Source organism: Ranitomeya variabilis, chromosome 2, assembly GCF_051348905.1.
Source record: "Ranitomeya variabilis isolate aRanVar5 chromosome 2, aRanVar5.hap1, whole genome shotgun sequence".
NCBI classification, from domain to species: Eukaryota; Metazoa; Chordata; class Amphibia; order Anura; family Dendrobatidae; genus Ranitomeya; species Ranitomeya variabilis.
The window spans coordinates 79830355-79844764 of record NC_135233.1 but is presented as its reverse complement, the minus strand read 5'-3'; the positions used below and the strand labels follow the sequence as shown (position 1 = coordinate 79844764).

The window sequence follows — 14410 nt, the reverse complement described above, 5'->3', positions numbered from 1 at the left end:
CAAATACGTCCATGCTGATTTAGAATCATTTTTGTGACTTCAATGGGTTAAAGACTCTTCATTGTTAAAGTTTTCTTTCCCTTTTCTCAAATGGAAATTTTCTGTGCTGCTGAATGACAAAGCTGATCTCAATAGATACCATGTAATGCCAATGTTCCCCTTCAGTGATGGGGGTTTGTTACAGAGCTCCCAGCAGGAGAATGCAGGGTGATCAGCATCTGATGACTGCACGGTCCCTCCTACTGAAAAACACACTGTCCCCATTTAAATAAAGAAAGTTTAGAACAAGCTCTCTCATAATATTAGCTCTGACTTTGAAATAGGATTAAAAAGGGTTGGCTGAGATGCTAAAGGGGTGGTTCGACATCCAAAATTACTTTTCACCCTATTCATTTAATGCAATAATCTAAACTATTTTCTAATATACTTGAATTAAAAATTCCCTATCCTTCCATCACTACACTATTTAACGGCTCTTATTTATTTATTATGATTTGCTTATATAGTGCTATCTTATTCTGCAGTGCTTTACATACATTATCGCCACTGTACCCATTGGGGTACAACAATCTAGATCCCCTATCAGTATGTCTTTGGAGTGTGGGAGGAAACCCACACAAACACAGGGCAAACATACAAACTCCTTGCAGATGTTGTCCTTGGTGGGATTTCTTTTTATTTTCCTACTTCCTTTTTGATGACGCTTCATTTGAGAATCCTAGTGCAGGTTGGGATACGCAAACAAAGCATCATCAGGGGAAAGAGGCTAATGCAGTGACCACCACTTGCGAGGGCAGCACTGGTCTCTCCAAGCCAGGCATTCTGACAATGCGCTCTGCTGCTGGCTTGTTACTGCTGATCTGAGCCCCGAACCAAGGGCGCACTGTCATTGTGCACATCGCACTGGGACTAGCCCAGCCCCTGAAACAATCCTCATTGATAACACTTTGTTTTTAGGGAGGAGGCAGAGGCTGTGGCAGTGACCACAGCCTCTAACCCCTGATGATGCTTCATTTTCACTGAGATTCTCAAACGAAGTGTTATGAAAAAGAAAGTAGGAAAAAAAAATCAGTTATGGTACATAGTGTAGTTAGGGAAGGATAGGGAATTTTTTATTCAAGTATATTAGAAAATAGTTTAAATTATGGCACTAAATAGACAGGGATTTAGGATGAAAAGGAATTTGGATTTCGGACCAACCCCTTTAAGAAAGTAGTCTAGCAGTAGAAAATGTTATGACTGAAAGCCGGTGGCTCCCAGGAGGAAATAAGTTAATTTTCTTCCGGTAGCCACCCTTTCAGTAAGGTGGTCAGGTAGCATTATAACGCTATTTACCTGCATATTAACCTTATATCTGCATATAAATAGCATACTTCTAGGTAACAGGTTCCCTTTAAGCAATAACTATTGTGATACTGTGTCCTCTGTTACAGCTAGGGGGCGCTGTGTGTGCTCCCCAGAATGTGCATGCAGACGGATGAAGTCCATAGGTGTGCATGGCAGTCGCAGGTGTAGCTCTGATTGCAATGTGAGGCAGTGACTTGTGTCACAAGTAGGGGTCGCTGTGTGTTCTCCCCAGGTTGTGCATGCAGACAGATGAAGTCCATAGGTATGCATGAGAGTCACGGATTTCCAGTCCGGGTTTTCCATGTGGCTGACTGCCACAGGTTTGTGTGTGTTTAAAAGCCGTGCAGTAAGAGATATGGGTGTGTCAGGTGTGCGAGGTGCACGTCAGTGTCAGTCTGGTGTGTGCTGGTGTACAGAGCAGAGTCCTGCAGAGCGCTGGCTGAATGCATGGAGGCACAGACCAGCGGAGCCAGCACCCAGGGCAGCTGAATAGCCTGGCACCCGCAGCGTATACAGCGATGCATGTCATCCATGGTACTGGTCTCGGATGTGGACAAGTCCTGTGCCCGGAGGTGGATGTCCTGTGCCCGAAAGAGACGGATGTGGACAGTCATGTGCCCGGAGGTGGATGTCCTGTGCCCGAAGGAGTCGGATGTGGACACTCCTGTGCCCGGAGGAGGATGTCATGTGCCCGAAAGAGACTGATGTGGACAGTCATGTGTACGGAGGTGGATGTCCTGTTCCCGAAGAAGTCGGATGTGGACAGTCCTGTGCCTGGAGGTGGATGTCCTGTGCCAGAAGGAGTCAGATGTGGACAGTCCTGTGCCCGGAGGTGGATGTCCTGTGCCCGAAGGAGTCGGATGTGGACAGTCCTGTGCCTGGAGGTGAATGTCCTGTGCCCGAAGGAGTCGGATGTGGACAGTCCTGTGCCTCGAGGTGGATGTCATGTGCCAGAAGGAGTCAGATGTGGACAATCCTGTGCCCGGAGGTGGATGTCCTGTGCCCGAAAGAGATAGATGTGGACAGTCATGTGCACGGAGGTGGATGTCCTGTGCCCGAAGGAGTCGGATGTGGACAGTCCTGTGCCTGGAGGTGGATGTCTTGTGCCCGAAGGAGTCGGATGTGGACAGTCCTGTGCCTGGAGGTAGATGTCCTGTGCCCGGAGGTGGATGTCCTGTGCCCGAAGGAGTCGGATGTGGACAGTCCTGTGCCTGGAGGTGGATGTCTTGTGCCCGAAGGAGTCGGATGTGGACAGTCCTGTGCCCGAAAGAGGACTAGAATGTGTAACGATTGCAAACAGGTGGATATGGTGCCCAGCTGCTATCCGCAGGATATCCTGGACTATGTACTGCTGTGTGAGTAAAGACACTGTAAGAGACTGTGATACAGTAATGCAGGACACCCACCAGAACTAGTCGGAGGGGGCTGGCGTGTGTAGTGTCTGCAACATATGAAGCTGTGTGTACGGAGACTGTAATATGGCGTGCAGTCGCCCAGGGAAACTGGACAAGCAAAGTCTGGCCTGTTTAGGGACCACAATCTAAAGCCATATGATTTGTATTGCTATGAACTGGTGTGAACTGAATAATGATAATATACACTGAAGTTATATGCATTTATGTGAACTGGACTTTAATGCTCTGAAGAAACACATTAAAAGAGACTTTTGTGTTTGAACTTTGTGGGTCACTGCCTCTTCACTGCGTACCATGCTACTACAATCTTACACTATACACACTTATTAACTCCCATGCTGCTCGATCACTGCCACTCTGGTGGCCCCTGACAACTTAGCAGCGATGATGCCATGTGCATCAATTACATGACCAACGTGGCCACATGCTGAACCTGAAATCATTACTATTGAGGACAGTGAGCGGCTGCAGGGTCAGCTGTAATGTTGGCCAGCAAGACTGGTGGGACATTTAACAACTGAGCAAGAGTTGTTTTTTTTTCGGTTTATAGACCACTTTCTTAGAATCTCCCCAAAAAAACATTAAAAAAAGATGGGACGGGATTAAAAAACATGTCCTCTTTCTTTGGAAACTAATGCCACACCTGTCCACAGGTTGTATGTGGTACTGCAGCCTCATTCACATCCATAGACCTGGGCCACAATATCAGACACAACCAAAAAAGGAAAAAAGGAAGGAAACCCCCAATAAACCACCATACACTGGATGTACATTTGTGCCCTGTTGCACAACACTGGATTTCTACGGATTGCTATAGGCGCGTCCAATGTAGGGAGGCTTACAGTTTGGTTGGCAGATAGGCAGCCGTGTCATCCTTGCTCTTTATCATTTCATTGCACTTGTCAAGTGTTTGGAACACGGTGTAGGTGTCGCCGATGCTGTAGAGGGTGGCGAGATTCTTGGCCAGTAGTTTGCGTGTAGGTGGCCCTGGGGAACTACTTATGAGCCCAGTCAGCTGCTCCACAAGTTTTTTCTGGTTTTCCTTGATGTCGGTCTGCAAGAAAAATAGCCATTGTATAGAATACATTGTGTGTAATTACAGGACCGATCCATACAGCACTTCTGCTATAGACCCAATACACTTATACAAGTGTCAATATTCTGTGTTTTCAATAGGCCACCAATCCTGCCATCAAACAGTCTTTTGGTATGAATGTTTAGTTACTTTCAACTTTATCCCATTGATGTTCATCATAGGTAAATCTAATTTTTACAATATTTTTATGTATTTTTTTCAATTATTTTTAATATACAGGAAAACCATATTTAAAGGGGATAAGACAGTGACTACAGGAGTGTAGCATGAAAGGTCTACTTGTAGAGGAAAGTAACCTAATACATTTAGTGTGCAATGTAATACATAGGCTCCAACATTTCTCTCTAGCTCAAGACCACCCGCCTATTAACCTCTCATGCCACTATTATGTCCTGACGGGGGCATGGATTCCCCTGATGCTCCTGTCTTGTGTTCCCCCCCAGTAACATCTCGGGCCAAACAGGCTCCACCACCATGATGACTTTACTGCAGCTCCGATGCACTGAACCCTATGACGTAAATATACAAGTTCTTATAAAATTAGAATATCATCAAAAAGTTAATTTATTTCAGTTTTTCAATACAAAAAGTGAAACTCATATTATATAGAGTCATTACAAACAGAGTGATCTATTTCAAGTGTTTATTTCTGTTAATGTTGATGATTATGGCTTACAGCCAATGAAAAGCCAAAAGTTGTTATCTTAGTAACTTAGAATGATTAACAAATAACACCTGCAAAGGCTTCCTAAGCTTTTAAAATGGCCCCTTAGTCTGTTTCAGTAGGCTCCACAATCATGGGGAAGACTGCTGACCTGACAGATGTCCAGAAGGCAGTCATTGACACACTCCACAAGGAGGGTCAGCCACAAAAGGTCATTGCTAAAGAAGCTGGCTGTTCACAGAGTGCTGTATCCAAGCATATTAATGGAAAGTTGTGTGGAAGGAAAAAGTGTGGTAGAAAAAGGTACACAAGCAACCGGGATAACCGCAGCCCTGAAAGGATTGTTAAGAAAAGGCCATTCAAACATTTGGGGGAGATTCACAAGGAGTGGACTGCTTGAAATAGATCACTCTGTTTGTAATGACTCTATATGAGTTTCACTTTTTGTATTGAAGAACTGAAATAAATTAACTTTTTGATGATATCCTAATTTTGCGAGAAGCACCTGTAATAGACTGGTAGGTGACATCTCAGCCCATCGCACCGCAGAGGTCACTCAGCACACAAGCACAATATCATCCATACAAGTTAGAGGAAACAAAAGCAAAATAAATAAAAAAATGAGATTGTCTGCAAAGCAGTGTAAAGGGGTTGTCACCATTTCCACATTTCCATATTGATCAGCTCTTGCAGTCTCAGCCCGATGTATACAGCGCACCATAATGGAACCACATGGCTCCGTTCACTGCTTTGTAACCTCTAGTAGTATTTGATTGGCAATACCCAAAACTGCCTCTGGTTCTGCAGACAGCTAATCAGTGGGGGTGAGGGGTGTCGGACCAATCTATCGATCTACTATATAATTGTCTAAGAGTCACTTCCGTCTTTCTGTCTGTCCTTCTGTCTGTCTGTCACGGATATTCATTGGTCGCGGCCTCTGTCTGTCATTGAAATCCAAGTCGCTGATTGGTCGCGGTAAAATGGCCACGACCAATCAGCGACGGGCACAGTCCGGCCGCGAATTCGCACCTTCCTACTCTCTGTCAGTGCCCCCTCCAGTCAGCGCTCACACAGGGTTAATGGCTGCGTTACACCGCATTATGCCGTGGCGTAACGCAGTCCGTTAACGCTGCTATTAACCCTGTATGACCAACTTTTTACTATTGATGCTGCCTATGCAGTCTGGCTGGGCAATATGCTACGTGGCTGTGTTATATACGGTGTGGGCTGTGCTATATACTATGTGGCTGTGCAATATGTTACGTGGCTGGGCAATAGACTACGTCTCTGTGCTATATACTAGGTGGGCTGTGCAATATATTACGTGGCTGGGCAATATACTACGTGGCCTGTGTTATATACTACGTGGGCTGTGTTATATACTACGTGGGCTGTGTTATATACTACGTGGGCTGTGTTATATACTACGTGGGCTGTGCTATATACTACGTGGGCTGTGCTATATACTACGTGGATGTGCAATGTACTACGTGGCTGTGCTATATACTACATGGCTGTGCTATATACTACGCGGCTGTGTTATATACCACGAGGGCTGTGCTATATACTACGTGGCTGTGTTATATACCACGTGGGCTGTGCTATATACTACGTGGCTGTTCAATATACGTGGCTGAGCAATATACCCGGCCGCCCGAATCCTGTGTATAAATTGTATTATTCTGAAAACTTCATAAATAAACTACATACATATTCTAGAATACCCGATGCGTGAGAATCGGGCCACAATCTAGTCTGATACTAAGGATCTAAGAAAAGGCCATTAATATCTCAGCAGTGAACAACCCCTTTAAAATAATAGTGAAAAGGAAAGCTTCACATAACGACAGGCCTCTGTGCCATCAGCCCTAGACAGTTACTGGGGATAAAATGATGGGGCATTCTGTGGTTGAAAAAAAAAGCTGTATGACACCAAAGATAAAGAGGTATCCCCACCGATCCCAAGCCATTCATTGTATGGGGCTACACTGCAGTTCTCTACACAGCAGGTAGCCGGGGTGCTGAGGATCAGTGGGGTCCCAGAGCTTAGTCCCACACCACTCATATCTAAGCAGCATATTATCGATGCATAATATGGGAACACCCCATTAATTACTGCAGTGGTCCTGTTCCCTTCTATTCAATACAATGATAACTGGAAAAAGCTGTTACAGAGCCAGCAACCCGCGAGAGTGATGGAGGGATTTCTCTACATAGAAGGAGGCCGTTCCAACATAAATTGGTAAAACTTCTTTTACTTTCCAGTACATTGATGGTTTTTCAGATCATCCCCGGCACAAACACACTCTGTGACATACATAAATGTGACCATGTGCTGATTGTACTTTTACCTTGTTTGCCGCGATGAGCACTTTGTCCAAGAAGCGCAGCCATTCAAAGATAAAGACTGGTTTCTTAGCCTCTGTAACCTGAGCCAGAGCATCTTCTTTCAGTAGCAAACTGTGGGCGAGCTCCATGTCTGTCGATTAATAGGTGCTGACAACTGGAAGGAGAAATTACTAAGAGAATTAGTAAGACCCTCATGAGATCCTTGCTCCACATGTGCAGAATAATGGCCATCCATGCTCCACAATGTGCAGAATAATGGCCATCCGTGCTCCACATGTGCGGAATAATGGCCATCCGTGATCCACATGTGCAGAATAATGGCCATCCGTGCTCCACATGTGCAGAATAATGGCCATCCGTGCTCCACATGTGCAGAATAATGGCCATCCGTGCTCCACGTGTGCAGAATAATGGCCATCCGTGCTCCACGTGTGCAGAATAATGGCCATCCATGCTCCACGTGTGCAGAATAATGGCCATCCATGCTCCACGTGTGCAGAATAATGGCCATCCGTGCTCCACGTGTGCAGAATAATGGCCATCCGTGCTCCACGTGTGCAGAATAATGGCCATCCGTGCTCCACATGTGCAGAATAATGGCCATCCATGCTCCACGTGTGCAGAATAATGGCCATCCGTGCTCCACATGTGCGGAATAATGGCCATCCGTGCTCCACATGTGCGGAATAATGGCCATCCGTGCTCCACAGGTGCAGAATAATGGCCATCCGTGCTCCACATGTGCGGAATAATGGCCATCCGTGCTCCACAGGTGCAGAATAATGGCCATTCGTGCTCCACATGTACAGAATAATGGCCATCCGTGCTCCACATGTGCAGAATAATGGCCATCCGTGATCCACATGTAGAGAATAATGGCCATCCGTGCTCCACGTGTGCAGAATAATGGCCATCCGTGCTCCACATGTGCAGAATAATCGCCATTCGTGCTCCACATGTGCAGAATAATCGCCATTCGTGCTCCACATGTGAGGAATAATGGCCATCCGTGCTCCACATGTGCAGAATAATGGCCATCCGTGCTCCACATGTGAGGAATAATGGCCATCCGTGCTCCACATGTGCAGAATAATGGCCATCCGTGCTCCACATGTGCAGAATAATGGCCATCCGTGCTCCACATGTGCAGAATAATGGCCATCCGTGCTCCACATGTGCAGAATAATGGCCATCCGTGCTCCACATGTAGAGAATAATGGCCATCCGTGCTCCACATGTGCAGAATAATGGCCATCCGTGCTCCACGTGTGCAGAATAATGGCCATCCGTGCTCCACATGTGCAGAATAATGGCCATCCGTGCTCCACATGTGCAGAATAATGGCCATCCGTGCTCCACATGTAGAGAATAATGGCCATCCGTGCTCCACATGTGCAGAATAATGGCCATCCGTGCTCCACGTGTGCAGAATAATGGCCATCCGTGCTCCACATGTGCAGAATAATGGCCATCCGTGCTCCACGTGTGCAGAATAATGGCCATCCGTGCTCCACATGTGCAGAATAATGGCCATCCGTGCTCCACATGTGTAGAATAATGTCTATTCAATTGAATAGGACCTGGGCTGCAAAATCCTCTAATCATTGTATGGAGTTGCGGTTTTCTACTTCGTACATTTCTTACATCCAGTAGTGGGAGTTTCGGGTGTTGGACCCCCACAGATCTTACATTGATGACCAAGCCTAAGGATAGGCTATCAATATCCAACTAGTGGACAACCCCTTTAAACAGGTCTACTAGGCTGCAGAGCCTGATCACAGCTGTGTGTCACAATGAGGTCTGACGCTGGTCCCATTTACTATTACAGTATAGTCTCATGTAATACTATAGTCTCGTACTTTGGTCAGGACAGTCCTGACCAAACTGGATGGAAGCCATTAATACTTTTTTGTGGGGTTTTATTAAGTCTCTTTTCTTTTTTTTGTCTAGTGGTATAGGCTGATGATTTTTTTTGCACCAAATTGACAGCTTCCTGTGTACACTGTGCGTAGGCAGAAAGCTGCCGATCAGTGGTGGGAGTGAGGTTATACAAAGCTCTTAGATATGGAAGACTACATGGCAGCAGGTTTACTAGTCCTCTAACGATAATCTCCTGCTGATAAAACAATCATTTTATGAATATTACAGCAAGAAGCTCAGTAAGTGACACATTGCTGGAATCAGGGTATCTGTCTCTACATTATGCTGCTGTCAGATCAGGTGGCAAAAACCTGGTGACAGATTCCCTTTAAAGGGGATATCCTACAAACATTTTTCACGTACAAACCACTCCAACCATTTGGCCCCCACCAATCATCAGAATAGGGTCCTGCGTCCTTTCAAATTGGTTGTTCTTACCCATGTATGACCACCACAAAATATACTTCTATGGAAGCTGTGGTCACACATACATCCAAGAGAAGTGAATGACACAGAAGTGAATGGAGCAGAAGCACACATAGAAGTGAATGGAGCAGCGGTCACACACAGAAGTGAATGGAGCAACGGTCACACATAGAAGTGAATGGAGCAACGGTCACACACAGAAGTGAATGGAGCAACGGTCACACATAGAAGTGAATGGAGCAACGGTCACACATAGAAGTGAATGGAGCAACGGTCACACATAGAAGTGAATGGAGCAACGGTCACACATAGAAGTGAATGGAGCAACGGTCACACATAGAAGTGAATGGAGCAACGGTCACACATAGAAGTGAATGGAGCAACGGTCACACATAGAAGTGAATGGAGCAACGGTCACACATAGAAGTGAATGGAGCAACGGTCACACATAGAAGTGAATGGAGCAACGGTCACACATAGAAGTGAATGGAGCAATGGTCACACATAGAAGTGAATGGAGCAACGTCACACATAGAAGTGAATGGAGCAACGGTCACACATAGAAATGAATGGAGCGGCGGTCACACATAGAAGTGAATGGAGCGGCGGTCACACATAGGAATGAATGGAGCGGCGGTCACACATAGAAATGAATGGAGCAGCGGTCACACATAGAAGTGAATGGAGCAGCGGTCACACAGAAATGAGTGGAGTGGTGGTCACACATAGAAGTGAATGGAGCGGCGGTCACACATAGAAGTGAATGGAGTGGTGGTCACACATAGAAGTGAATGAAGCGGCGGTCACACACAGAAATGAATGGAGTGGTGGTCACACATAGAAGTGAATGGAGTGGTGGTCACACATAGAAGTGAATGAAGCGGCGGTCACACATAGAAATGGAGTGGTGGTCACACAGAAATGAGTGGAGTGGTGGTCACACATAGAAGTGAATGGAGTGGTGGTCACACATAGAAGTGAATGAAGCGGCGGTCACACATAGAAATGAATGGAGTGGTGGTCACACATAGAAGTGAGTGGAGTGGTGGTCACGCATAGAAGTGAATGGAGTGGTGGTCACACATAGAAGTGAATGAAGCGGCGGTCACACATAGAAATGGAGTGGTGGTCACACAGAAATGAGTGGAGTGGTGGTCACACATAGAAGTGAATGGAGTGGTGGTCACACATAGAAGTGAATGAAGCGGCGGTCACACATAGAAATGGAGTGGTGGTCACACAGAAATGAGTGGAGTGGTGGTCACACATAGAAGTGAATGGAGTGGTGGTCACACATAGAAGTGAATGAAGCGGCGGTCACACATAGAAATGAATGGAGTGGTGGTCACACATAGAAGTGAGTGGAGTGGTGGTCACGCATAGAAGTGAATGGAGTGGTGGTCACACATAAAAGTGGATGGGACCTCCTTTCTCATGATCAGTCCCAGCAGTCGCCCATTTATCATTGTCCTGCAGACTGGGGATGTGTTGTACAGGGAGAACCCCCTCTGACCCCAGGTAATATAGTGGACCATGTATAATGGTGCTGACACATCTCACCAGGTCTCAGCGTCATTATACCCGGGGTCAGTGAGACCCGGTGCCCACACCCTGCAGCCACTATGCCGCACACTGCCCACATTGCTGCTAGCCCCGTGAGCCCCAACCACCATGGTCGGGCGATCGTTACCTGGATACACGTCTACAAGCTCCTCAGCCTCTGCTTACACTTCTGCTGTCACACATAGCCCCGCCTCCCGGAAGCAGTGTTTCCAGGCACTTGATGACGTCAATAGATCGCGACACGCAGCTACAAACTCTGCGTCCGTGCTCAAAGCAACCATCTTAGATTGGGGCAAAGCCGGAGACTAGATGTGTCTGGCTGAAAACTACGAGGTGTAACCATCAGTTAGCCCATATTGACGACAGCTAGAACATCACTTGTCTGCGCTGCAGATATGAATTTCCTGCAAGTTCTCAAAATGAGTGTAATTGCCAGTAGCTGTAATGGTGTGTGCAGGAGAGGATAACAGCTAATGTGACCCGGTGCGCCCCCTAGTGGATGAGCCTCTGCTGCACAATGGTGAGTGTGCAGGGACGGATCACCGGGGGATCTGCACGTTTTTACATAGACTCCCAAAAAAGTAATGTCTCCTCACTGCACCCCAGTCCTCTAACTGCCCCAAGGGGGTATTAGGGTAATGAGAACAGCAGGAACGCAGACTTTTCACTGATCTCGTGAATGGTTTCAATAATCCATTGTCAATAACAAAGAAATATAGTTGCAGGGATTAGAGCTGCCACAGGCGCCCCCATAGAAGTGCGTGCCCGCCACACCTTATCCCGTTGCAGTGCGTGCCCTTCATAGACTCCCCCGTAGCAGTGCATGCCCTTCACAGATTCCCCCATAGTGGTGCGTGCCCTTCATAGATTCCCCCGTAGCAATGCGTGCCCTTCATAGATTCCCCCATAGCAATGCTTGCCCTTCACAGATTCCCCCATAGTGGTGCGTGCCCTTCATAGATTCCCCCGTAGCAGTGCATGCCCTTCATAGATTCCCCCATAGCAGTGTGTGCATTTCATAGACTCCCCCGTAGCAGTGCATGCCCTTCACAGATTCCCCCATAGCGGTGCGTGCCCTTCATAGATTCCCCCGTAGCAATGTGTGCCCTTCATAGACTCCCCCGTAGCAATGCGTGGCCTTCATAGATTCCCCCATAGCAATGTGTGCCCTTCATAGACTCCCCCGTAGCAATGCGTGCCCTTCATAGACTCCCCCGTAGCAATGCGTGGCTGTAGGGGACAGGGACCTGGTGAGCTGTGCAGACGGGTGGAACCATTGTTGCCGGGAGTCGGGGTTCCGGGGGACGGATTTGAGGGGCGCATGGGAAGCCAGGCTCATGTGACAGGAGGCAGAGTGACGCAGGGAGAGGAGAGGATAAAAAGCAAAACGTGCGAAAGCAGGGACAGAGAAGCGCGGGAAATCTCTGAGGAGAGGAAACTGCAGCGCAGTTGTTGTGTGTGTGCAGGCCGCAGTGAGACTTGCTGGAAGCAGGGGGAGAACGTGCAACAGACACTGCGGGCAATTACCAGAGCCCCCAAAAAGAGGCGCACTCGTCGTCAGCGACCCCCCAGGCAGAGGGGTAGCGCTGATCAGCTCAGGGACAATATTACCGTGCTCCCCGGGAGCATCTTGCCGCAGAGTGCTCCGGGCCCTCCTGGGTTTTTCTTAGCTGTGACTGATACCGATTATTCTGCTAATTCTTCTCAAAAAGACCCCTCTCTGGACGTGGAAACTGTTACCCCGGATCAACGTCCGCCTGTGGGAGGTAACGCAGCACCGCAAAAGACATTCTGGACTCGAATCTACACCTGGGCCCGCCAACGGAGGACACCTCCTTCCCCCGCCATCAGGACTACGTCGCTGACGGAGCTTCGCCATCAGGACTACGTCGCTGACGGAGCTTCACCATCAGGACTGCATCGTTGAAACAACGCTGATAAGTGAACTTGGTTGACTTGTTCTTGTTAGTGGGTCACTAGTGAGGCGCTGTCGTGTTTCGCGGGTTTAGTTCAGGGCGCCTATATAGTAGATAGTATTTACTGTGAAATTGTGATCGTGTACCTAAGTTCCCTGCGTGGAAAACTGTTGTTATTCTTTGTTGGGTTGGAAGTTAAAGGAAAGTTAGAAAAAAACATTATTTGCTTTCTGACTCCTCTTTGTCCCTGCATCCTTCTTTATCTGCGGTCTCTACATTTGGCGTAGTCGGCAGGATGCAGGATCCAAAGAGGGAGCCAGGAGATACGGAGGATGGGGCTGGCCCGAGAGCGTCTCTCTCATTGGGGGCCATGTTGAATAACCTGCCCAAGTTTAATGGGAGCAACATGTTGTTGTGGAGTTGGAATGAAAGGATGCGGGGGCTGCTGAGGATGCATCCTATGACCCCGGCCCTGGAAGCAGAGGTGGCCATTATGGCCTTAGACGGAGAGGCCCGAGATTCAGTGATGTTGAGACCCCCCACAGAGCGGAATACTTTTACCGGGGTGTTAAATGTGTTAGAGGGGACGCACGGGGATCCCACCGACGTGGGAGAGCTGCGGGCCCGGTTGTTTGGACGGCGACAAAAAGAAGGCGAGACTGTCACTCAGTACATGAATGCTCTGCAAGAGCTAAACATTGCAATCGTGCGGAAAGATGGTATGGGGATGGGACATGTTGACGTGACCCTGCGCGACCAACTGGTGACGGGACTGCGAGATGAGTTGACCAAACAGGCTCTACGTGAACGAGTGCGGGTCGACCCGCGCCTGACTTTCTCCGACATAGGCAATGAGGCCCGCACCCGGGAGCAAGAGAGGGGGGTGACGGTCCTGACAGGAGAGACTCGGGTTATCCAGACCGCTGCACCAGGAGGGGGTGAGCCGTCGTGGGTTCAGGAGATGCGGCAGGAGCTCAAACAAATCAGGGACGAACTGGCTGAAGTTAAAAAGAATGCGCGAAGCCCAAGGGAGCTACCCCGGGGGCAAGGGTCTGGGAGTCCAGCTCGTGGCGCTCGTCCAGGATATTATCCGGTCCCCGGTGCTTGCTATGGTTGCGGGGAGGCAGGACATTTCGCACGGGAGTGCCCCCAGAGAGGGAGGGCCTCGTCCCGTCAGGCGTTAAACTAGAGGGCTCCGAGCTAAGGGGACGACGCTCGGAGCCAGAGTCCCCGCGGATGGGTGGTGAAAGTCCCGGAAAGTTGGTTGCCAGCTGCCCCCTGGTTTGGGCAGAGTTTGAAGGGCGGGCTGTCCGTTGTCTGGTGGACACCGGGTCCCAAGTCACGACTATGCCCGAGGCTTATTTTAGAAAACACTTTCCTTTGACAGTCAGACCCCAATGGGGTCCCGTAATTCGGTTACAGGCCGCCAATCAGCTGCCCATCCCAGTGGAAGGGGTCACCTGGATGCAAATATCTTTATGTGGGAAGGACCTGGGCCGCCGGGGGGTTGTGTTAACACGGGGAGATCCCGGCCCACAACATACTGTGACCTTGGGGATGAACGTATTGAAAGATTTTGGCAGTTTTCTGTTAGGGGAGACTACGCAAGAGACACTCAATCAGTGGGGGACCAGTACACCTCACGGCTCCGTGTTCAGACAGTTAGTGAGGGAAGTCCGAGTACAAGAGACCTGTCAGGAGGGAGACATACTAG

At 48.4% G+C, this 14410-nt stretch overlaps 2 protein-coding genes across 2 annotated transcripts in view; one reads left to right on the top strand and one right to left on the bottom strand.

Moving 5' to 3' along the window:
* LOC143804468 (HEAT repeat-containing protein 5B) overlaps positions 1 to 10981 on the bottom strand; it is an 84005-nt gene extending 73024 nt beyond the window's left edge. Inside the window, exons 1-3 of the mRNA XM_077282584.1 lie at positions 10908 to 10981; positions 6874 to 7025; positions 3605 to 3816 (exon numbers count right to left, since the gene is read on the bottom strand). Of these exons, the coding sequence (XP_077138699.1) occupies positions 3605 to 3816; positions 6874 to 6999 (338 nt within the window). The 5' untranslated portion in view covers positions 7000 to 7025; positions 10908 to 10981. The remainder of the gene's footprint in view (positions 1 to 3604; positions 3817 to 6873; positions 7026 to 10907) is intronic.
* A 59-nt stretch (positions 10982 to 11040) lies between these two features.
* LOC143804467 (protein CEBPZOS-like) overlaps positions 11041 to 14410 on the top strand; it is a 77117-nt gene continuing 73747 nt past the window's right edge. The window contains exon 1 of the mRNA XM_077282583.1: positions 11041 to 11300. Coding sequence (XP_077138698.1) covers positions 11280 to 11300 — 21 coding nt within the window. The 5' untranslated portion in view covers positions 11041 to 11279. The remainder of the gene's footprint in view (positions 11301 to 14410) is intronic.